We start from the raw sequence: 25,951 nt of genomic DNA on the forward strand, positions 1-25,951 counted from the left end.
AGAGCAGGGAGAATCGATCTCCCTGCTCTGCCGCTATGGGGCTCCTGAGCAGGCGGGGGGACCCGGCGCCATTAGTGGGCCCCCTGCCGTTATCGGAAGATCAGCTGTATGGGCATTTAGCCGATACAGCTGATCGCATTCATGGGAGAAGGAGCATATATGCATATATACATATATATATATACATATATATACATACATACATATATATACACACACACACGTTCAAATCGCCCATTTAAAAAAAAAAAAAATCAAACCTACACATATTTGGTATCACTGTGTTCAGAATCGCTCGGTCTATCAATATAAAAAAAATAACCCGATCGCTAAACTGCATAACGAGAAAAAAATTCAAAAACATCAGAATTACGTTTTTTGGTCGCTGCTACATTGCAATAAAATGCAATAACGGGCGATCAAAAGATTGTAGTTACATTAAAATAGTATTAATAAAAGCGAGCACCAAAAAAGGAGATTTTTGTGTACTCACCGTAAAATCTCTTTCTCTTAGCCTCTAATTGGGAGACAGGACCATGGGTGTTATGCTGCTGTCCACTAGGAGGCGACACTATAAATAATCCAAAAAAGATTAACCATGGCTCCTCCTCTGCAGTATACACCCCTGGACGGCGTCAGCCTTCTCCAGTTTTGTGCAAAAGCATTAGGAGGGACGTAACATGAATAACAACCATGCCTATAAGAAGGCAACTATGTACGAGCTCAAGAAAACAATATGAGAACTCAACAGTAACAATGGCCCGAAAAGGGCAACAGGGTGGGAGCTGTGTCCCCCAATTAGAGGCTAAGAGAAAGAGATTTTACGGCGAGTACACAAAAATCTCCTTTACTCTGTCACCTCATTGGGGGACACAGGACCATGGGACGTCCCAAAGCAGTGCCTGGGTGGGAAGCAATGGACGAATAATGTGCAGACAGGCCCCTACACTTGGGGCACCGCCGCCTGCAGAACACATCTACCCAGGCTTGCGTCCGCTGAGGACTGGGTATGAAACCTGTAGTGTTTAGTAAACGTGTGTAGACTAGTCCAAGTGGCCGCCTCACACACTTGTTGTGCCGAAGCCTGGTGCCGAATGGCCCAGGAGGCCCCTACCGCCTGTGCAGAGTGTGCCGTAATACTGGCTGGAAGAGGAGAATTCCTAAGGTGGTAGGCCTCTTGTATGGTAGATTTGATCCACCTGGCAAGGGAAGCTTTAGAAGCTGGCAGACCCTTGTGGCCGCCTTCCAGGAGAAGGAAAAGAGAATCAGACCTCTGGAAGGACGCAGTCCTAGACATATACAGGTCCTTCTCAAAAAATTAGCATATAGTGTTAAATTTCATTATTTACCATAATGTAATGATTACAATTAAACTTTCATATATTATAGATTCATTATCCACCAACTGAAATTTGTCAGGTCTTTTATTGTTTTAATACTGATGATTTTGGCATACAACTCCTGATAACCCAAAAAACCTGTCAATAAATTAGCATATCAAGAAAAGGTTCTCTAAACGACCTATTACCCTAATCTTCTGAATCAACTAATTAACTCTAAACACATGCAAAAGATACCTGAGGCTTATATAAACTCCCTGCCGGGTTCATTACTCAAAACCCCCATCATGGGTAAGACTAGCGACCTGACAGATGTCAAGAAGGCCATCATTGACACCCTCAAGCAAGAGGGTAAGACCCAGAAAGAAATTTCTCAACAAATAGGCTGTTCCCAGAGTGCTGTATCAAGGTGCCTCAATGGTAAGTCTGTTGGAAGGAAACAATGTGGCAGAAAACGCTGTACAACGAGAAGAGGAGACCGGACCCTGAGGAAGATTGTGGAGAAGGACCGATTCCAGACCTTGGGGAACCTGAGGAAGCAGTGGACTGAGTCTGGTGTGGAAACATCCAGAGCCACCGTGCACAGGCGTGTGCAGGAAATGGGCTACAGGTGCCGCATTCCCCAGGTAAAGCCACTTTTGAACCATAAACAGCGGCAGAAGCGCCTGACCTGGGCTACAGAGAAGCAGCACTGGACTGTTGCTGAGTGGTCCCAAGTACTTTTTTCTGATGAAAGCAAATTTTGCATGTCATTCGGAAATCAAGGTGCCAGAGTCTGGAGGAAGACTGGGGAGAAGGAAATGCCAAAATGCCTGAAGTCCAGTGTCAAGTACCCACAGTCAGTGATGGTGTGGGGTGCCATGTCAGCTGCTGGTGTTGGTCCACTGTGTTTCATCAAGGGCAGGGTCAATGCTTTATGGTGATGAAGATTTCATTTTTTCAGCACGACCTGGCACCTGCTCACAGTGCCAAAACCACTGGTAAATGGTTTACTGACCATGGTATTACTGTGCTCAATTGGCCTGCCAACTCTCCTGACCTGAACCCCATAGAGAATCTGTGGGATATTGTGAAGAGAAAGTTGAGAGACGCAAGACCCAACACTCTGGTTGAGCTTAAGGCCGCTATTGAAGCATCCTGGGCCTCCATAACATCTCAGCAGTGTCACAGGCTGATTGCCTCCATCCCACGCCGCATTGAAGCAGTCATTTCTGCCAAAGGATTCCCGACCAAGTATTGAGTGCATAACTGAACATTATTATTTGATGGTTTTTTTGTTTGTTATTAAAAAACACTTTTATTTGATTGGATGGGTGAAATATGCTAATTTATTGAGACAGGTTTTTTGGGTTATCAGGAGTTATATGCCAAAATCATCAGTATTAAAACAATAAAAGACCTGACAAATTTCAGTTGGTGGATAATGAATCTATAATATATGAAAGTTTAATTGTAATCATTACATTATGGTAAATAATGAAATTTAACACTATATGCTAATTTTTTGAGAAGGACCTGTATACGCAATGCCCTGACAAAGTCAAGCGTATGCAGAGCCTTCTCCACTCTATGAACCGGGACCGGACAAAGGGATGGCAGTGAAATTTCCTCATTGAGGTGGAAGTGGGACACAACCTTCGGAAGGATGGATGGGACCATACGGAGAACTACCTTGTCCGGGTGAAAGGTCAGGAAGGGCCGTCTGCAGGAGAGTGCTGTCAGTTCAGACACCCTGCGTAGCGAGGTGATTGCCACCAGGAAAACAACCTTTTGGGATAGAAGGCAGAGCGGGACCTCCTTAAAGGGACACTGTCACCTGAATTTGGAGGGAACAATCTTCAGCCATGGAGGCGGGGTTTTCGGGTGTTTGATACACCCTTTCCTTACCCGCTGGCTGCATGCTGGCTGCAATATTGGATTGAAGTTCATTCTCTGTCCTACGTAGTACATGCCTGCACAAGGCAATCTTGCCTTGCGCAGGCATGTACTACGGAGGACAGAAAATGAACTTCAATCCAATATTGCAGCCAGCATGCAGCCAGCGGGTAAGGAAAGGGTGTATCAAACACCCGAAAACCCCGCCTCCATGGCTGAAGATTGTTCCCTCCAAATTCAGGTGACAGTGTCCCTTTAAGGGGTTCGAAGGGTGGTACCTGCAATGCTCTCAGGACCAGGTTGAGGTCCCACGTTTCTAGTGGTCGTCTGTAGGGGGGAATCAATCGGGAAACCCCCTGAAGAAAAGTCCTTACTTGCAGCTTGGTAGCAATGTGCCTTTGAAAAAGCACTGAGAGGGCTGACGCCTGGCTCTTAAGCAAGCCCAGGGACAGCCTAGCCTCCAGACCCGATTGGAGAAAACTAAGTACTTTGGGTAGGGAATAAGGGAGAGGGGTCTGGCCACGAGATTCACACCAGGTAAAGAAAGCTTTCCAGGTACGATAAATCTTGGCAGAGGCTGGCTTCCGTGCCCTGATCATGGTTCCAATGACATCCGGCGAGAACACTGCCTGGGTTAGAACCCAGGTCTCAAGGGCCACGCCGTCAAATTGAGAGTCCCTGAGTTCTGGTGGTAAGAACGGGCCTTGTGATAGAAGATCGGGGCGGTCAGGGAGACGTCAGGGGGCGTCTACTGTAAGTTGTACGATGTCGGCGTACCATGTACGTCTGGGCCAGTCCAATGCGATTAGGATGGTTGGAACTCACTCTTGCTTGATCTTCCTCACCACCCTGGATATCAGGGGGAGAGGTGGAAAAATGTACAGAAGCTGGAACTGGGTCCAGTCCTGAACCAGAGCGTCTGCTCCAAACGACCACGGATCGTGTGTTCTGGCCATGAAGTTGGAGACCTTGGCATTGAAGTGGAATGCTATTAGGTCAACATCAAGGGTTCCCCGGCGATGGCAGATCTGGCGAAAAATTTCGGGATGGAGAGACCACTCTCCTGAGTCTATTCCCTGTCGGCTGAGGAAGTCTGCTTCCCAGTTGTCCACACCTGGAATGTGGACCGCCGAGAGAACCAACCCTGTGTCCTCTGCCTAGTGGAGGATATGTGACACTTCTCCCATCACCTGGGTACTGCAGGTCCCCCCTTGGTGATTCACATATGCCACAGCCGTGTCATTGTCCGACTGTATTCTGATGTGAGAGGCTGCCAGTAAGTGATGAAAGGCCCTCACTAACAGGAGGATGGCACGAATTTCCAGTATGTTGATGGGCATGATCGCTTCCACTGGTGACCACTTGCCCTGTGCCGTAGGTGCACTGCACCCCAACCCGTCAGGCTCGCATCGGTGGTCAGAACCTTCCATTGACCTGTGAGAAAGGATTTCCCCTTTGCTAGCGAGGTTGGCATGAGCCACCAGTGCAGGGACCTCTTGGTTGACGTTAGCCGGAACTCCCTGTCGAGAGAGAAAGGGTTCTTGTCCCAGGACTTGAGGATGGCTAGTTGGAGAGGCCTGAGGCGAAACTGGCCAAATGGGACGGTTTCTATTGCTGCCCCCATCCTGCCGAGGACTCTCATGGCAAACCGGAGAGATCGAGGGGGTTTGCGAAGGAGGGTGCGAACTCCTAGGCGGAGAGCCAGTGCCTTGTCCTTGGGAAGGAGCACTAGACCCCTGGAGGTGTTGAATAGCATTCCCAGGAAGGTGAGAGACTGACTTGGGGTTGGTGATGACTTTTGTAGGTTGACTAACCAGCCAATGCGACTGAGCTCGCAGTCCTTGAAGGTGGGAACCTTGATGAGTAGATCGTCCAAGTATGGAACGACTACTATGCCTCTGGAGAGCAGGACATCCATGGTGGCTGCCATGACTTTGGTAAACACTCTGGGAGCCGTGGAGAGTCCGAACGGGAGAGCCACGAACTGGTAGTGGTCCTGGTCGATTGCAAACCTGAGAAATCTCTGATGGGCAGGTGCAATCGGTATATGCAGATATGCGTCTTGTATGTCTATAGAGGCGAGTTATTCTCCCTTCTCCATGGACGCAATGATGGACATAAGGGACTCCATGCGGAAGTGACGGGCCCGTACATATTTGTTGAGTTGTTTTAGGCCCAGTATGGGCCGCACGCTGCCTCCTTTCTTGGGGACTACGAATAGATTAGAGTAGAACCCTCGGAAGCGCTCAGCCGTGGGGACCGCTACTATGACTCCTGCTTGAAAAAGCGGGGAGACCTGTTGTCGGAAGGCACGAGCCGTGGCTGGTGGTTTTGGGGGGACAGAGAGGAAGAATCGGTCCGGTGGGTTGGAGGTGAACTCTATCTTGTATCCGGAAGACACTAGTTTCCTGACCCACCTGTCTTCTGTAATAGGCAGCCAGACTTGATGAAAGAGCAAACGTCGGCCGCCTACGGGTGTGGTGTCTTCCGGAGTCCGTGAATCATGATGAGACGAAAGTCTGAGATTTTCCTCCTCTGGGCTTAAACTGGGCTGCTTTTGATTGCCAGGTCTTGTCCGACATTTGCGTCGACCATGAGTTGTCCCTGCGTGGGGAACGGTTACGATTTTGTGCTGGACGCGAGACGGACCAGCCCGAAGAATTCCGAAAGGATCGGAATTGAGTTTGGTTACGCTTCTTGTAAGTGCATTTAGATTTCAATTGGGGAAGAGAGGTACTCTTACCCCCGGTGGCGTTGGATATCATCATGTCCAACTGTTCACCGAAAAGTCGCCCACTGAGGTAGGGGAGGTGCATGAGGGACTTCTTTGAGGCTGCGTCTGCTTTCCATTCCCGCAGCCAGAGGATACGCCAAATTGTGATGGCGTTTGATGCTATCCCCGCTACACCCCTTGCTGAATCCAGAGCTGCATGAAGCATGTAATCTGCTACGACTGCTATTTGAACCGCTTGGTCTGACAGCACAGGAGCGGATGCTTGGGAGCCAGCTTGTAAATTTTTGGCCCAGGCCAGAATGGCCTCGACAGCCCAAACTGAAGCGAACGCGGAAGCCAGGGATGCCCCTGCAGCCTTGAAAATTGAACGAGCCATGCATTCTACCTACCGGCCTGCTGCGTCCCTGAGGGTTGAGCTATCTGGCAGTGAAAGGAGGGTCTGTGCTGCTAGTCTAGAGACTGGGGGGTCCACTTCGGGTGGGTCTGTCCATTCCTTGGTATCCTTCTGCGGGAAGGGGTACCTCGCCTCCAGATATTTACGATTAGCTAATTTTTTTCTCAGGCTGTGAGAGCGGCTTTTTTAAGGATCGCCTTAAACTCTGGGTGGTTAGAGAAAACCTTAGGCGGCTTCAGAGGTCCTTCAAAGGAAATCTTGTGTTCTGGGGCCTCTGGTGGCGGATCAGAAATGTCCAGCACCCGATGGATGGAAGAGATAAAGTCCTCAACTAGCGCTGTATTGCTAGATCAGGGACCTCTCCGTTTCCTTGTCTGAGTCGGAGTCACAGATGCTTTCCGAATCCAGTGCATCACTGAAGCGTCCCCTGCTGGGTGAGCTGGGGAGTAGGCCTTCTCTGGTCGGGGATTGCGGAGATCTACATTGTCTGCCCCTGGAAGGGGACGGTCTAGATGAACTGGAACTACGGTGTCTTTCACTAGAAGGGGATGACCATGTGCTATGGGATGACGCAGATGAACGTGACCTGTGGGTCCGCTTGCGTCCTGACCTAGACGTGGATGTGCCATGGTCGTCCTGTCCCTGAGTCAAGCTCTCCCTTTGCTGGGTAACAGTCATAGCCAAGGCATGACTCTGCTGAGCCTGAAGCAATGTGGAGGTTAGGTTATCTATAGACTGCGTCATAGATTGTGACATCTGAGTGACCCATTCCGGCGTGGCATTAGACACTGAAGCATTGGCAGGGGCTTCTTGGGGCTCTGACACAGTCTGAGTGTAGTCCTGGCAGTGCAGGTACCTTGCTGCCACTGGGAAGGGCGGTCCTACAGACTGTGCAGAATGCATAATAGCAGTCCTGTCTGGTTCTCGTGGCAGTGTGCTGGCCCATGCTGGGAGCTGCAGAATGCTGCCTGTACAGGCCCTACCTGAGGCGTCTCAACCTAATGCCCCCAGAGGGGGATTAGAGAGGGTGCTGCTGTCACCTTCCGGGGGCTTTATCCTCGCCTCGACCTCAACCCAGAAACCAAAAGGAATTGGGGAAGGAGAGGGGGGGGGGGGGGGGGTCTCGACTTCGAACCAGCACCCGAGGGACTGGGGAAGGAGAGACATGGGGAAAAGCCATCTCGACTTCAACCAGGCACCTCATAATAGGGGGCCTAGGAAGGAGCCATGCCAGGAGTCTCACAAGAGACCCACTTTTCTTCATCTGTAATCTGTCGGAAAAAAAACGCAGTAAGAAATCTTAGGTGTGCCTCCTATGCGACACTAAGCAAAAACTGAAGAAGGCTGACGTCGTCCAGGGGTGTATACTGCAGAGGAGGAGCCATGGTTAATCTTTTTCAGATTATGCATAGTGTCGACTACTAGTGGACAGCAGCATAACACCCATGGTCCTGTGTCCCCCAATGAGGCGACAGAGTAATAAGCCCTCACCCAACCCAACATCACGAAAAGTGGAGGCGCTACAGGTCTCGGAAAACATTTTTTTTTTTTTTTAACCAAAGTTTGGATTATTTTTTCACCACTTAAAAAAGAACCTAGACATGTTTGGTGTCTATGAACTCGTAATGACCTGGAGAATCATAATGGCAGGTCAGTTTTAGCATTTAGTGAACATGGAACTTGGATTTTTTTCCCATTTTCCAGTACACAATATGTTAAAACCAATGGTGCCATTCAAAAGTACAACTCATCCCGAAAAAAAAAAACAAGCCCTCACATGGCCATTTTAACAGAAAAATAAAGCTATGGCTCTGGGAAAAGGGAAAAAACAAAAAAACTACCGCAAAAACAAAAATACCTCTGGTCATTAAGTGTATTCATTTTTTAAATGTTTATATAAATGTCTAGTAAAGAAAAGTATATTTAACTATACTGCTTAGTCATCACTAACCTCCTCAATAAGCTTTATATTTGGTGAGGCTGCACACAGACATTTCAGGTAGAGCTGTTTGAAGTGTCCTTTCCTGCTCATTTCTTGGTGATCTGAACATATCTTTGCCAAGCACGTTGCTGCTGCCACCTTGCCGAGTTTCAGAAGACGCTTAATTCTCATTTCCAGTAGTAATGGGCCCTCAGAGTGAAGAAACTCTTCGGCTGTGGAAAAGTAAAGCAAAAATTAGATACGACACCCCATTTATTGGCAGCATGGATAATGTAAAATGATACGATGGCAAATATAACTTTATTATGCAGTATTTGAAGTGAAACGTAAAAAAACGCTCAAAAAAGATTATTGTAAAAGGGCAAAGACAAGAAGTAAATTAAAAGTTGTTTCTAATTAATGGACATTACATGCTTGATAACGTTAAAAAATGAAAACAGGTCCAAATCCACCTTATAATTCTACAGTGATGATTCTAAAAAAGGGAGAAAAAAAAAACTAAGACTGATGGCAACAGTATGGTATTAAAAGGTGCTATTCAGAGTATACGTTTTTTGGTTTTGAGTTAGTTTTTTTGTATTATACAAACTTGGGCCTGGTTCCCTTTTTGGGCTGTTCATTTTGTTTATATACAATGGCATGTAAAAGATGTAAAAGTGTGGGTGCCCATGGACAAAATTACTGTTACTGTTATTTGCTTACTAGCTATTGAACCCGTTCTACGCACGGGTGGCGAGCATTTATATTGGTATATGGTCTCCATCCTGGTATGTGCTGATCCCATCCTGTGTCCTAACTTTGTTATGTGCTGCTACCATCTTGCACCTCCATCCTGTGCTCATTTTCTGTCATGTGCAGCCCCTATCCTGTGGTCTTATCCTGTTTTGTGCGTCTGCATGTTCTCATTCTGTTATGTGCTGCTCCATTACGTCATGTGCTGCTTCTATCCTGCGCCTCCATCCTGTCATGTGCTGCTCCCATCCTGCGCCCCCGTTTTGTGATGTGGTGCTGTCATCCTACGTCCCCATCCTGGTATGTGCTGCTGCCATGTTGTGATGTGGTGCTCGTATAAAATAGAACCTGAGTAAACGTGTGCGTATCTCACAATATGTGGTGCCACACTGCAGTATCCAAGAAAATGGCGCTGGAAAGCGCGGACTGCGCAGGCGCCCATTCCGGGAGCAGGGGGACATTCATGGCCCGGAATCAGGGGGCCCAAGTAAGAAATTGCTGTGGCATGAACTGCCACAGCGTCATGAGGGCGGGATCGTGTCCACACGCCCCCGTTTCCGGCTCATAAATGTCCCCCTGCTCCCGGAATCGGTGCCTGCGCAGTCCGCGCTTTCCGGCGCCATTTTCTTGAATACACACTGCAGTATCCAAGAAAATGGCGCCGGAAAGCACGGACTGCGCAGGCGCCGATTCCGGGAGCAGGGGGACATTCATGGCCTGGAATCAGGGGGCCTAAGTAAGAAATTGCTGTGGCATGAACTGCCACAGCATCATGAGGGCGGGATCATGTCCACCGTGTCCCCACGTCCCGTTTACGGTTCATAAATGTCCCTCTGCTCCCGGAATCGGCGCCTGCGCAGTCCACGCTTTCCGGCGCCATTTTTTATGTAGAATACGGACACTGGCTATAATCTAACGCTAGGAGCGTCGCGCTTGCGCAGTCTATAAAGGCTTAGGACAGAGTGACGCTCCTACAATTATATTATAGATTTTATTTTTATCTTAGGTTCATCTTGTTAAATCACAACTCCACATTTTTTTTTTCCTGAGCTGGAGTGGCACTTTAACCCCTTTACCCCCAAGGGTGGTTTGCACGTTATGGACCGGGCCAATTTTTACAATTCTGACCACTGTCCCTTTATGAGGTTATAACTCTGGAACGCTTCGACGGATCCCAGTGATTCTGACATTGTTTTCTCGTGACATATTGTACTTCATGATAGTGGTAAAATTTCTTTGATATTACCTGCGTTTGTTTGTGAAAAAAACGGAAATTTGGCGAAAATTTTGAAAATTTCGCAATTTTCCAACTTTGAATTTTATGCAATTAAATCACAGAGATATGTCACACAAAATACTTAATAAGTAACATTTCCCACACGTCTTCTTTACATCAGCACAATTTTGGTACCAAAATTTTTTTTGTTAGGGAGTTGTAAGGGTTAAAAGTTGACCAGCAATTTCTGATTTTTACAACACCATTTTTTTTTAGGGACCACATCTCATTTGAAGTCATTTTGAGGGGTCTATATGATAGAAAATACCCAAGTGTGACACCATTCTAAAAACTACACCCCTCAAGGTTCTCAAAACCATATTCAAGAAGTTTATTAACCCTTCTGGTGCTTCACAGGAATTTTTGGAATGTTTAAATAAAAATGAACATTTAACTATTTTTCACAAAAAATTTACTTCAGCTCCAATTTGTTTTATTTTACCAAGGGTAACAGGAGAAAATGGACCCCAAAAGTTGTTGTACAATTTGTCCTGAGTACACCGATACCCCCCATATGTGGGGGTAAACAACTGTTTGGGCGCATGACAGAGCTCGGAAGCGAAGGAGCACCATTTGACTTTTCAATGCAAAATTGACTGGAATCGAGATGGGACACCGTGTGGCGTTTGGAGAGCCACTGATGTGCCTAAACATTGAAACCCCCACAAGTGACACCATTTTGGAAAGTAGACCCCCTAAGGAACTTATCTAGAGGTGTGGTGAGCACTTTGACCCACCAAGTGCTTCACAGAAGTTTATAATGCAGAACCGTAAAAATAAAAAATCATATTTTTTCACAAAAATTATCTTTTCACCCCTAATTTTTTATTTTCTCAAGGGTAAGAGAAGAAATTGGACCCCAAAAGCTGTTGTACAATTTGTCCTGAGTGCGCTGATACCCAATATGTGGGGGGGGGGGCACTGTTTGGACGCATGGGAGGGCTCGGAAGGAGCGCCATTTGGAATGCAGACTTAGATGGAATGGTCTGCAGGCGTCACATTGCGTTTGCAGAGCCCCTAATGTACCTAAACAGTAGAAACCCCCCAAATGTGACCCCATATTGGAAACTAGACCCCCCAGGGAACTTATCTAGATGTGTTGTGAGAACTTTGAGCCCCCAAGTGTTTCACTACAGTTTATAACGCAGAGCCGTGAAAATAAAAAATCTTTTTTTTCCCACAAAAATTATTTTTTAGCCCCCAGTTTTGTATTTTCCCAAGGGTAACAGGAGAAATTGGACCCCAAAAGTTGTTGTCCTATTTGTCCTGAGTACGCTGATACCCCATATGTTGGGGTAAACTCCTGTTTGGGCACACGGGAGAGCTCGGAAGGGAAGGAGCACTGTTTTACTTTTTCAACGCAGAATTGCAACCCGACAAAAAATAGAATCGGAGCATATACTTATTTAACAACCAAAAAAGACAAAAAAATGCCCCTAAAATATAACTTTTAATTAATAATAGGTAAAATGACCTAAAGAGTCAGGAGACAGTATTACTTAACCATATAAATTAATACTAAAAAGGATAGAGGTATCTGAGGTGAGGGGGGTGTTCTCTCCCTAACTCACCCTACCTAACCGCGGAGGTTGGCACCCTAAAGTCGACATGGCGCCCCCACTCGACGACGGCTCTCCCTTATGACCCTAATGGGGACTACTTAAAGAAAACACCACCACCAACACCACAAATATAGTAAAGTGCTAATGTGCTAAAATGGCACCTGCAAGGTATATTCTAGATTCTTCATATACCAATAAATCTTATCAGGATTCTAGTAATGTGAATCCTGCTCCCTAATAACTGGGGGTGCGAGCTGTGAGTAGAGATAATAATGGATTTCCTACTCTCTATTACACAAGTGTAAGTAAATATATTGATTTTATCTTAGATATTTCAAATAATAAAAAAACTCTTTAAAAGAGAGAAAAAAAAATATATATATACACTTCTATAGGCTAATATTGCTGTAATCACCTATACACCGTGTGATATTGCACACCAAAAGTACATATGTCAGTCTGAACACAAAAGGGAGAATGTCCCAATCTAAAAATGTTTATAGGGTATGTTCTAACTCCCCAATAATAGAAAAGGTATATTCAGACTCCCCAATAGTAGAAAACAATAGCCATAATAGTAAAAAGCTCACACATATTAAATAAATGGTAACAGTACCAGCCCAGTTACATAGCACATTGCAGGATTTTAAATAATCATCAAGTTTTAGAACATGGTCAGAGAAAAAAAACAGTACAAATGGTACTCATCGTTTAGCTGCCCGTCCCAACGCGTTTCCCCCCGGGAAGATGGACCGGGGTTCATCAGGGGACAATAAAGAAGGGGCTTGTTACCCGAGCCGGTGACCGCTACAATGAGCTACACCCGGCTCTGACCGCTGCCCGTCCCAACGCGTTTCCCCCCGGGAAGATGGACCGGGGTTCATCAGGGGACAATAAAGAAGGGGCTTGTTACCCGAGCCGGTGACCGCTACAATGAGCTACACCCGGCTCTGACCGCTCACTATGAAGCATGAAGCTCATAGTGAGCGGTCAGAGCCGGGTGTAGCTCATTGTAGCGGTCACCGGCTCGGGTAACAAGCCCCTTCTTTATTGTCCCCTGATGAACCCCGGTCCATCTTCCCGGGGGGAAACGCGTTGGGACGGGCAGCTAAACGATGAGTACCATTTGTACTGTTTTTTTTCTCTGACCATGTTCTAAAACTTGATGATTATTTAAAATCCTGCAATGTGCTATGTAACTGGGCTGGTACTGTTACCATTTATTTAATATGTGTGAGCTTTTTACTATTATGGCTATTGTTTTCTACTATTGGGGAGTCTGAATATACCTTTTCTATTATTGGGGAGTTAGAACATACCCTATAAACATTTTTAGATTGGGACATTCTCCCTTTTGTGTTCAGACTGACATATGTACTTTTGGTGTGCAATATCACACGGTGTATAGGTGATTACAGCAATATTAGCCTATAGAAGTGTATATATATTTTTTTTTCTCTCTTTTAAAGAGTTTTTTTATTATTTGAAATATCTAAGATAAAATCAATATATTTACTTACACTTGTGTAATAGAGAGTAGGAAATCCATTATTATCTCTACTCACAGCTCGCACCCCCAGTTATTAGGGAGCAGGATTCACATTACTAGAATCCTGATAAGATTTATTGGTATATGAAGAATCTAGAATATACCTTGCAGGTGCCATTTTAGCACTTTAGCACATTAGCACTTTACTATATTTGTGGTGTTGGTGGTGGTGTTTTCTTTAAGTAGTCCCCATTAGGGTCATAAGGGAGAGCCGTCGTCGAGTGGGGGCGCCATGTCGACTTTAGGGTGCCAACCTCCGCGGTTAGGTAGGGTGAGTTAGGGAGAGAACACCCCCCTCACCTCAGATACCTCTATCCTTTTTAGTATTAATTTATATGGTTAAGTAATACTGTCTCCTGACTCTTTAGGTCATTTTACCTATTATTAATTAAAAGTTATATTTTAGGGGCATTTTTTTGTCAACGCAGAATTGGCTGGAATTGAGATCGGACGCCATGTCGCGTTTGGAGAGCCCCTCATGTGCCTAAACAGTGGAAACCCCCCAAATTATAACAAACCCTAATCCTAACACACCCCTAACCCTAATCCCAACAGTAACCCTAACCACACCTCTAACCCTGACACACCCCTAACCCTAATCCCAACCCTATTCCCAACCGTAAATGTAATCTAAACCCTAACCGTAACTTTAGCCCCAACCCAAACTGTAGCCCTAGCCCTAACCCTAACTGTAGCCTTAACCCTAACTGTAGCCTTAACCCTAGTCCCAACCCTAGCCCTAACCCTAATGGGAAAATTAAAATAAATACATTTTTTAAATTTTTCCCTAACTAAGGGGGTGATGAAGGGGGGTTTGATTTACTTTTATAGCGGGTTTTTTTAGCGGATTTTTATGATTGGCAGCCGTCACACACTGAAAGACGCTTTTTATTGCAAAAAATATTTTTTGCGTTACCACATTTTGAGAGCTATAATTTTTCCATATTTTGGTCCACAGAGTCATGTGAGGTTTTGTTTTTTGCGTGACGAGTTGACGTTTTTATTGGTAACATTTTCGGGCACGTGACATTTTTTGATCGCTTTTTATTCCAATTTTTGTGAGGCAGAATGACCAAAAACCAGCTATTCATGAATTTCTTTTGGGGAAGGCGTTTATACCGTTCCGCGTTTGGTAAAATTGATAAAGCAGTTTTATTCTTCATGTCAGTACGATTACAGCGATACCTCATTTATATCATTTTTTTATGTTTTGGCGCTTTTATATGATAAAAACTATTTTATAGAAAAAATAATTATTTTGGCATCGTTTTATTCTCAGGACTATAACTTTTTTTATTTTCTTGCTGATGATGCTGTATGGTGGCTCGTTTTTTGCGGGACAAGATGACGTTTTCAGCGGTACCATGGTTATTTATATCAGTCTTTTTGATCGCGTGTTATTCCACTTTTTGTTCGTCGGTATGATAATAAAGCGTTGTTTTTTGCCTCTCCCCCCCCCCCCTTACGGTGTTTACTGAAGGGGTTAACTAGTGGGCCAGTTTTATAGGTCGGGTCGTTACGGACGCGGCGATACTAAATATGTGTACTTTTATTGTTTTTTTTATTGAGATAAAGAAATGTATTTATGGGAATAATTTTTTTTTTCATTATTTAGGAATTTTTTTTTTATTTTTTTTTATTTTTTACACATTTGGAAAATTTTTTTTTAACTTTTTTACTTTGTCCCAGGGGGGGGGGGGGACATCACAGATCACTGATCTGACAGTTTGCACAGCACTCTGTCAGATCAACGATCTGACTTGCAGTGCTGCAGGCTTACAAGCGCCTGCTCTGAGCAGGCACTTGGTAAGCGACCTCCCTCCCTGCAGGACCCGGATGCTGCGGCCATTTTGGATCCGGGCCTGCTACAGGGAGGGAGGTAGGAGACCCTCGCAGCAACGCGATCACATCGCGTTACTGCGGGGGTCTCAGGGAAGCCCGCAGGGAGCCCCCTCCCTGCGCGATGTTCCCTGCACCGCCGGCACACCAAAAATGATCGCGGTGTGCCGGGGGTTAATGTGCCGGGGGTGGTCCATGACCGCTCCTGGCACATAGTGCCGGATGTCAGCTGCGATAGGCAGCTGACACCCGGCCGCGATAGGCCGCGCTCCCCTCGTGAGCGCAGCCGATCGCGTATGACTTACTATCCCGTCCTCGACGGGATAGTATGTCATATGTCAGTAAGGGGTTAAACAGAAGCCCCTGTCCCCGGTTACATACTCACCGCCTGGAGTCTTCACAGTTTTCCAGAGGCACTATTTTATGACAGTAGCTTCTGACTGGCCAGAAGTTAAGTCACAAGCTCTCAATACAATGTATTGAAGAGTGACCTCCGCGCAGCGCCATGAAACACCGGAGCTGCTGACAGGTCACTTTTCGCTGGAGACTGAGGGGGCAGCAGTGAAAACAGATGAAAACGCCAGAAAGGGAGTATCAGACAGGCAGCAGGGGAATTATATTGATAGCACGACTCCAGCAATGCAACAAAAAAAAAAAAACCCTGGAGTGGTGCTTTAAATGGCCGCAGTGTGAAGTCACACCTATGCACTGCACTTATAGCAAGGGCTCTGGGTCAAATGTTATTTTAGTTTATAGAGTAATGCTATGAATGCTATCCAGACCCAGTGCTTTGTCTACTGGAATGTATTTAAAGGAAATATGTCATCCCCTGCAAAATGATGGGAGGGAGGGTGGCATAATAATGAAGACAGGAGGCAGAGATTTCTTTGAGGCACCGCACGCCCTGAAGACTGCAAGAAATCATTAGGATTCAGAAATAAAATATGATTTCTCAATAACAAGACCGAAAATAGGAGATATACAAGTAGGACTAGTGTAACATTTCTATCACTTGTAAGACCATATTAATAGGTTATATAGGTCCCAAGGGTCGCAATAACCTTTAAAGCATTTATTCATGGCTTAATCAAGTGACATATAATGGATAATTTTATTTATCGTTTAATGTATGTGCCCACAATCAGGAATAGCAAAAAAGAAGTATTTTTGTACATATCTCTGGTTGACATCTGTACCTGTGAGCGGCGCTATTGCTGACGGCTCACTCGGCATCACATGACCCCAGGCTGCAGCAGCCGCTGATGTCACGTCAAGTACCAAAATGCCTTGCATCACCCAGGCGTGACTCAGTGTCTTGTATCACCCCTCCTTGTTGTCTGTGTTGTGGCTAATGAAAGTAGAGCAGCGAGGGAGAGCGCACTGGATACTGGGCTGTGATGAGATGCAAAACTACACCCACAGCCCATCAATCAGGGGTCATGCCAGGTTATGCAATGCATTTTGGAACTTGACATCAGCGGCTACTGCAGCCGGGTTGATGCCAAGTTAGGCCCCTTTCACACATCAGTTTTTTGCCGTCAGTCACAATCCGTTGGCTCGACGGATCGGTCGCAGATTGTGAAAAACTGATGCGACGGAATCGTTTTTTCGACGGATCTGACTAGCGGATCTGTTTAATTGGATGCTAAATAAAATCGGAGCATGCTCAGTTAAAAAAACGGAATCTGTTGCCAGATTCCGTCATTTGACAGATCTGGCACCGATAGGCTTCCATTCGAGCATATGACGGTTCATATCTGTCGCTGTCTGATTTTAGAACGTACACAAAAAAACGTTACTTTGCCCGTCGTCTCCAGTGAAAAACCCAGAACCACAGCGAGGCAAAGCAACAGTGCTAACCACTGAGCCACCATCCTTTTTTATTAGCTTTACTATATATACACACACACACACACAACTCATTCTCTAAAAGATTTGTGCAATATTTTGAAGTTCTCTTTCATTTTCTATAAAGGATACTATCAGGGGGAAAACAACCTATTGTTTTCATCATTTACTTTATTAAAAAAAGAGTAACCCAGACTCTGCTCCCTCTCCCTTCATAATGACCTTTGCACACGCACATTAGACATTTCAACAGGATATGGTCAGGATTTGACCATTGTGGCTAATGCATGCGTTTTAATTCTTGAACAAAAAGGTAGGAGCCTAATATTTGTTTTGTTTTAATACAGATTATGCAATGTAAAAAAATGGAATTTAAAAAAAAAAAATTAGATAAAACTAAATTTAACCCCTTCCCGACCCATGACGCCACGTAGGCGTCATGAAAGTCGCTGCCAATCCGACCCATGATGCCTATGTGGCGTCATGGAAAGATCGCGTCCCTGCAGATCGGGTGAAAGGGTTAACTCCCATTTCACCCGATCTGCAGGGACAGGGGGAGTGGTAGTTTAGCCCGGGGGGGGGGGGGGGGGGGGGGGGGGGGGGGGGTGGGGGGTGTGTGGCTTCACCCCCCCCCCCCCCCCCCCCCCCCCCCCCCCGTGGCTACGATCGCTCTGATTGGCTGTTGAAAGTGAAACTACCAATCAGAGCGATTTGTAATATTTCACCTATTAAAACTGGTGAAATATTACAATCCAGCCATGGCCGATGCTGCAATATCATCGGCCATGGCTGGAAACACTAATGTGCCCCCACCCCACCGATCGCCCTCCCAAGCCACCGATCTGTCCGGTACACTGCTCCGGCTCCCCTCCGTCCTGTGCTCCGCTCCCCCCGTGCTCTTGTCCGCTCCCCCGTGCTCCAATCACCCCCCCCGTGCTCCGATCCAACCCCCCTGCACTCCGATCCAACACCCCTGCACTCCGATCCACCCCCCGTGCATCATTCACCCCCCCGTGCTCCGTTCCACCCCTCCCCCCATCATACTTACCGATCCTGCCGGGGTCTGTCCGTCTTCTCCCTGGCGTCGCCATCTTCCAAAATGGCGGGCGCATGCGCAGTGCGCCCGCCGAATCTGCCAGCCGGCAGATTCGTTCCAAAGTGCATTTTGATCACTGAGATATAATCTATCACAGTGGTCAAAATAAAGAAAATAATAAATGACCCCCCCCCTTTGTCAACCCCATAGGTAGGGACAATAAAAAAATAAAGAATTTTTTTTTTCCACTAAGGTTAGAATAGGGTTAGGGCTAGGGTTTCGGTATGTGCACACGTATTCTGTTCCTCTGCGGATTTTTCCGCTGCGGATTTGATAAATCCGCAGTGCTAAACCGCTGCGGATTTATGGCGGATTTACTGCGGTTTTTCTGCGCATTTCACTGCGGTTTTACAACTGCGATTTTCTATTGGAGCAGTTGTAAAACCGCTGCGGAATCCGCAGAAACAAGTGACATGCTGTAGAATGTAAACCGCTGTGTTTCCGTGCAGTTTTTCTGCAGCATGTGTACAGCGATTTTTGTTTCCCATAGGTTTACATTGAACTGTAAACTCATGGGAAACTGCTGCGGATACGCAGCGTTTTCCGCAGCGTGTGCACATACCTTTAGAATTAGGCTATGTGCACACGGTGCGGATTTGGCAGCGGATCCGCAGCGGATTGGCCGCTGCGGATTCGCAGCAGTGTTCCATCAGGTTTACAGTACCATGTAAACCTATGGAAAACTAAATCCGCTGTGCCCATGGTGCGGTGCGGAAAATACCGCGCGGAAACGCTGCGTTGTATTTTCCGCAGCATGTCAATTCTTTGTGCGGATTCCGCAGCGTTTTACACCTGTTCCTCAATGGGAATCCACAGGTGAAATCCGCACAAAAATAGGGATTTTTGTGTACTCACCGTAAAATCCTTTTCTCCGAGCCATTCATTGGGGGACACAGACCGTGGATGTATGCTGCTGCCAATAGGAGGCTGACACTAAGTGATACAAAAAAAGTTAGCTCCTCCCCTGCAGTATAAACCCTCCTGCTGGCTCTCAGCTAACCAGTTCGGTGCATAAGCAGTAGGAGATCAATATATATATATGAGTGTATAGCATGTCATATTATATATGAGAGTATAGCATGTCAGATTATAAAAAACAATCATAAGCTAATAACAGAGTGGGAGCTGTGTCCCCCAATGAATGGCTCGGAGAAAAGGATTTTACGGTGAGTACACAAAAATCCCTATTTCTCCTTCGCCTCATTGGGGGACACAGACCGTGGGACGTCCCAAAGCAGTCCCTGGGTGGGGACAACAACAGATCAGGCCCTGTGTAACCGCTACTTACAAGTGCGCCACCGCGGCCTCCAGAGTCCGCCTGCCCAGACTCATCTGTGGAAGTGTGGGAATTATAGTGCTTCAAGAATGCATGCGGACTGGATGAATCCGCAAGCTTGCGCGCGTGCCTTGCTGACGCCTGGCGCCTAGAACCCTTGATAGACAGGGAGATAGGCTGACATCTAGAACGGAAGGACTCCTGGATGGTGAAAAGAATTCACCATGTTATCATGGTCGATGAAACGGCTAAACCCTTCCTGAAAATGTCAGGAAGCCTTCCTCTACCGTCAGGAAGCCCAAATAAAACGTCCAACCTTCAGAAGGACGCCGTCCTCAAGACGTACCTACTCAGCACACTCACTTCGTCCAGAATATGGGGGATCTTATTCCATTTTGTGGACTGGAGCCAAAAGAGATGAGGGAAGAACTAAGCCCTCATAACAGTGGTAATACAGTACCACCTTGGTAACAAGGGATGGAGATGGCCTGAGGACAACCTTGCCTCGAAGGAAATAAGGGAAAAAAGTCTGAAAGAGCAGAGAAGCTAGCTCCGAAGACTCGTCAGAGTGAGAATATCGCAGAGGAGAACGGGACGACTTTCCCTGATAGTAAAGTCTGCCCGGATGAAAAAGGAGCCTACTGTAAGGTTCCTAGGAATAATAAGGTCCCAATGATCTAACGGTATGCGATAGGGAAGAACTACGTGTGAAAACTCCCTGTGAGAAAGTCCCTACTTGCGGTTGTGCTGCGATAAGGCGAGAAGATACTAGCTCCGCAAACAAAAAAAACGGACGTGTTCAGTGCGGATCTCTGAGGATCACTGGGGCCCCTTTCTACTTCCGAAAGGCTTTCGGAAACAGTGGAAGGGGAGTTATGGAAACTGGTACCACGGCAGAACCAGAGCATGGAGAGCGATGGCTCTTGGATCCCGAGGCCGAACCACGAACTCGAGTAGATTGGCCTTCAGTCTGGATGTCATCCCACCTACAACTGGAGAGCTCCAGTAAGGACAGATCTGATGGAAGACTTCGGGGTGAAGTTCCCACTGACTTGAGGCGGAACCCTGACGGCTGAATTTGTTTGCCGTTCAGAGTTCTACTTCTGGGATATATACTGCCGAGATCACCGAATAATAGACTTCGGCCCATCAGAGAAAGTGAGGTACCTCGGTCATGGCGCCTGACCGTGGGTACCTGCTAGATGACTGACGTAAGGCACCGCCGTGGCATTATCCAATTGAATTCGGATAGGGAGACCCGCCAGAAGGCAGTGGACCTGCTGTAAGACTACCGTTCGGATCTCCAGAACAATGATGGGGAGAAGACTGGCATTGGAAGTTACTAATAACCATTGAACCGGGAGAAAGGCCCTGGATGAAGAAGGAGCTCAGAGACTATTGTCTGAAAGTCTGCTTGACTTGCTGAAAACGAGCGGAGCGAAGGAAACCGCTTCCATTGTCGTCACCATTTTTGCTCAGAACTCTCTTAGCAAGTCGAATGAAATGAGGGGGTGAGTAATCAAGTCCTCAGAACTCTCCTTGCGCGAGCTCCCTGCTGAAGGGCCAAAGGGCCATGACCTTGTGTCGAGGAAGAATTACCATCCTTCTACAAGTGTGCAGGATCATCCTCAAAAAGGATATCTGCTGGGCTGGAAATGAAAAGAACTTGTCTAAGTGTAGCTGCCAGCCCAGGAGAGAAGGTATCGCAAGAGATATAGACGACTCAGCGTAGTCCTGGAAGGGCGGCTAGACAGACCAAACAGGGCAGGACGAGCACGCCTCTAGAGTGCAAGAGAAACATGACATCCGCCATGACCCGAGCGAACACTCTGGGTGCGGAAGCAAGGCCGAAGGACAAGGTTGTGACTTGAAAATGCTGTTGACAAATGGAAAGGCGAAGGAATTTTTGCAGAGGGCAAGCAACCCAAATGTCGATGGATGCCGGAAACTGCACCTTTTTCTGTTGAAGTAATGGCTGAGCGGAGGGACTCCATCCAAAGAAGGAGGACCATGTCAAAGGTTGTTAGAAGTTTGAGGTCCAGGGTCGATCTTACTTTTCGTTCCCCTGTTTGGAACCAAGATCCCTTAGATCTAGACTGTGCTGGACAATCCTTATACAATCCTTTGTCAGTCTCCCGCTCAAAAGATTTGATTGGCCAGTTGTTGCTGGTGTGAATCAAGGTAGTTAAGGTCTCCAGCCAGGAGACTATTGCTCTAGCAATCCATGCGGCCGCTAGGGAGGATAGAGCGCTGGACCCGAAGCCGCAAGACGGAACGAACCAGATTTGCTATCTGACAGTCCGTGGTATTTTTAATTGATGACCCATCAGGTAGGGATACTGGTAGGTATACCACAGGAGATTCTACCCGGTTAAACTGCCCCATGGCAGAATGTGCGGCTGCATCCAGCAGGTCATAGTCTCTTGCCATCTCCTCTTTTCACGGTGCAGAGATAAAAATTAGGAACCCTCGATCCATCAACCTTTTAACAGGGAAGTGGAGAGGAATTGTCCGCCCTCTTGCATCATCCACTAAATAGTGGTGATGCAGAGGGGGGAGCTCGTACGCCAAAAAGGGTGCCTCTATATGTCCACAGAGTTCAGGTCTTCCAGGTGGACAGGACAGGTTGTCTGGCGTTAGGCCTGGATGCAGAAGAGGAAACATGGAGACGACACTCCGTGTGCTCGTCAGTTGATGGTGTGGGGAGATCGGTGCCCTTTAAAGGACCCGTCGCCCTTAAAAAAACAGGCCAGGCATGGCATCCCACGTAGAGGCTTCTGTCCAGTGAATCGCTTATCCGAATTGAATGGCAAATGCTCTCGAGGGAGTTTAGTCTCTGAAGCTCAGGCAATATCCAATCCATATTCAGAGCCTTGTTGTCATCAAATCATTGGTGAGGGAGCAGGAAACAAAAAACTTCCGTTTTCTAGATGCCTGTATGTTTCTAGATGCCTGCACGTTTTTAGAATACTTGAGGCCCCTGCTAGCCGACGGCTCCCATGTAGGATAGGGACCATGTATATTGGTCCTGCGAGCACTCCAAACACAGAGGGTACACAGAGGGATTCAATCTCTTGGTCAGAGAACCATGGATTGGTCAGTGAAGAAGTCCACTGAGGGGAACTAGAGGATAAAGCTGGGGTCGGCGGCGGAGGGCTCCTCGGACTGATCAAGCGCCTTTAAGACCAGGGAATACTGGTCATGCACCTTTAAGACCAGGGAATACTGGTCATGCACCTTTAAGACCACGAAATACTGGTCATGCACCTTTAAGACCAGGAAATACTGGTCATAAGCCTTTAAGACCAGGGAATACTGGTCATGCGCCTTTAAGACTACAGAATACTGGTCATGCGCCTTTAAGACCAGAGAATACTGGTCATGCGCCTTTAAGACCAGAGAATACTGGTCATGCGCCTTTAAGACCAGGGAATACTGGTCATGCGCCTTTAAGACCAGAGAATACTGGTCATGCGCCTTTAAGACCAGAGAATACTGGTCATGCGCCTTTAAGACCAGAGAATACTGGTCATGCACCTTTAAGTCCAGGGAATACTGGTCATTCACCTTTAAGACCAGAGAATACTGGTCATGCACCTTTAAGACCAGAGAATACTGGTCATGCGCCTTTAAGACCAGAGAATACTGGTCATGCACCTTTAAGTCCAGGGAATACTGGTCATTCACCTTTAAGACCAGAGAATACTGGTCATGCACCTTTAAGACCAGAGAATACTGGTCATGCGCCTTTAAGACCAGAGAATACTGGTCATGCACCTTTAAGTCCAGGGAATACTGGTCATTCACCTTTAAGACCAGAGAATACTGGTCATGCACCTTTAAGACCAGAGAATACTGGTCATGCGCCTTTAAGACCAGAGAATACTGGTCATGCACCTTTAAGTCCAGGGAATACTGGTCATTCACCTTTAAGACCAGAGAATACTGGTCATGCACCTTTAAGACCAGAGAATACTGGTCATGCGCCTTTAAGACCAGAGAATACTGGTCATGCGCCTTTAAGACCAGAGAATACTGGTCATGCGCCTTTAAGACCAGAGAATACTGGTCATGCACCTTTAAGTCCAGGGAATACTGGTCATTCACCTTTAAGACCAGAGAATACTGGTCATGCACCTTTAAGACCAGGGAATACTGGTCATTCACCTTTAAGACCAGAGAATACTGGTCATGCACCTTTAAGACCAGAGAATACTGGTCATGCGCCTTTAAGACCAGAGAATACTGGTCATGCGCCTTTAAGACCAGAGAATACTGGCCATGCACCTTTAAGACCAGAGAATACTGGTCATGCACCTTTAAGACCATAGAATACTGGTCAAGCACCTTTAAGACCACAGAATACTGGTCATGCACCTTTAAGACCAGAGAATACTGGTCATGCACCTTTAAGACCAGGGAATACTGGTCATGCGCCTTTAAGACCAGGGAATACTGGTCATGCACCTTTAAGGCCAGGGAATACTGGTCATGCACCTTTAAGACCAGAGAATACTGGTCATGCACCTTTAAGACCAGAGAATACTGGTCATGCACCTTTAAAGACCAGAGAAAACTGGTCATGCACCTTTAAGACCAGAGAATACTGGTCAAGCACCTTTAAGACCACAGAATACTGGTCATGCACCTTTAAGACCAGAGAATACTGGTCATGCACCTTTAAGGCCAGGGAATACTGGTCATGCGCCTTTAAGACCAGGGAATACTGGTCATGCGCCTTTAAGACCAGGGACTGGTCATGCGCCTTTAAGACCAGGGAATACTGGTCATGCGCCTTTAAGACCAGGGAATACTGGCCACATGCCTTTAAGACCAGGGAATACTGGTCATGTGCTTTTAAGACCAGGAAATACTGGTCATGTGCCTTTAAGACCAGGTACTTCCTTACCCGGGTACTGATGTAGAGTCGATGTGCCCCTTTAATGCAAAAATACTGTCACCCCAGTGTGAGCTGGCCGGGTGGACCAAGATGGCCACCGGGAGCTGCAGAGTTGATAAAATCTCGCAGAGAGCGAGAAGCGCCAATTTGGGGGGCGGAGCCACAGACACGATGTTGAATAGGCCTAAGCCGGGGCCTAAATTTCTGTAGCCGGCGGAAGTCACCAGTGGGTCGTTCCAGGCAAGACTTCCAGGATGCGGCCTACAAATCGGCCGAAGCCAGGGGCTAAATTTTTGCAGCCATCCAGAGCGTTACCTCACAGAGGTGGGCCACAGGGAAGTGGCTGAGGCTGCCTGTCAGCATGTGGATATCCCTCTGAAGATGGATCCACTCACCATTGGTGCGAGTCCCGGCATGGAGCCGCCGCGGATGTGGGTTTCAGCGCTGTTCTGTGCAGCGTGGACGGTGCAGGGATAAGCCTCAATCCATCATCCGTTTGTTAGGGAGGTGGAGAGGAACCATCCGCTTCCTTGTGCCATCCGCTTTCACAGTGGTGGGACAGTGGGGGCTGCTCGGACGCCATAGAGAGGGGCCTCTGTACAGCCACGGAGCTCAGTCAGACAGGGCCAGTTGTCCGGCATTAGGCCTGGCTCCAGGAGAGGATACATGGAGGCGACACTCCATGTGGTCACCTGCTGCTGGTGTGGGGAGATCGGGACCATGAAAGGAACCGTCGCCCCTAAAGTGAGCTCAGGCATGGCTTCCCACGGCGCAGGAGAGAGTGCGGGGAGGTATACTCGCCGTGCTCGCCTGTTGATGGTTCGGGGGAGATCGGAACCTTGAAAGGAACCGTCGCCCCCATCACTCCGTTAATTAAAAAATAAAAATTTACAGAAAAGGAAACAAAAAAATAAAAACGTTGGGGTCTGAAACAGACCCATGTGCCTCCTACAGACACTAAGCAAGAACTGGTTAGCTGAGAGCCAGCAGGAGGGTTTATACTGCAGGGGAGGAGATCACTTTTTTTGTATCACTTAGTGTCAGCCTCCTATTGGCAGCAGCATACCCCCATGGTCTGTGTCCCCCAATGAGGCGAAGGAGAAAACGCTGGAAATCCGCGGTAAATCCGCAGGTAAAACGCAGTGCCTTTTACACGCGGATTTTTCAAAAATGATGCTGAAAAATCTCACACGAATCCGCAACGTGGGCACATAGCCTTAGGGTTGGAATTAGGGTTGTGGTTAGGGTTATAGCTACAGTTGGGATTAGGGTTAGGGTTGTGTTGGGGTTAGTGTTGGAGGTAGAATTGAGGGGTTTCCACTGTTTAGGCACATCAGGGGTCTCCAAACGCAACATGGCGCCACCATTGATTCCAGCCAATCTTGTATTCAAAAAGTCAAATGGTGCTCCCTCACTTCCGAGCCCCGACGTGCGCCCAAACAGTGGTTTACCCCCTCATATGGGGTATCAGTGTACTCCGGACAAACTGCGCAACAATTACTGGGGTCCAATTTCTCCTGTTACCCTTGTGAAAATAAAAAAATGCTTGCTAAAACATTTTGGAGGAAAGAAAAATGATTTTTTATTT

At 47.0% G+C, this 25,951-nt stretch overlaps 1 protein-coding gene across 2 annotated transcripts in view; it reads right to left on the reverse strand.

Annotated features, from left to right (window-relative positions):
• Nucleotides 1–25,951, reverse strand: part of ZNF292 (zinc finger protein 292) — a 134,552-nt gene that overhangs the window by 25,368 nt on the left and 83,233 nt on the right. For both annotated transcript variants that reach the window (XM_069726397.1, XM_069726396.1), the window contains one exon: nucleotides 8,295–8,497. In XM_069726397.1, the coding sequence (XP_069582498.1) occupies nucleotides 8,295–8,497 (203 nt within the window). The remainder of the gene's footprint in view (nucleotides 1–8,294; nucleotides 8,498–25,951) is intronic.

The sequence above is a fragment of the Ranitomeya imitator genome, chromosome 5 (assembly GCF_032444005.1).
Source record: "Ranitomeya imitator isolate aRanImi1 chromosome 5, aRanImi1.pri, whole genome shotgun sequence".
Classification (NCBI taxonomy): Eukaryota; Metazoa; Chordata; class Amphibia; order Anura; family Dendrobatidae; genus Ranitomeya; species Ranitomeya imitator.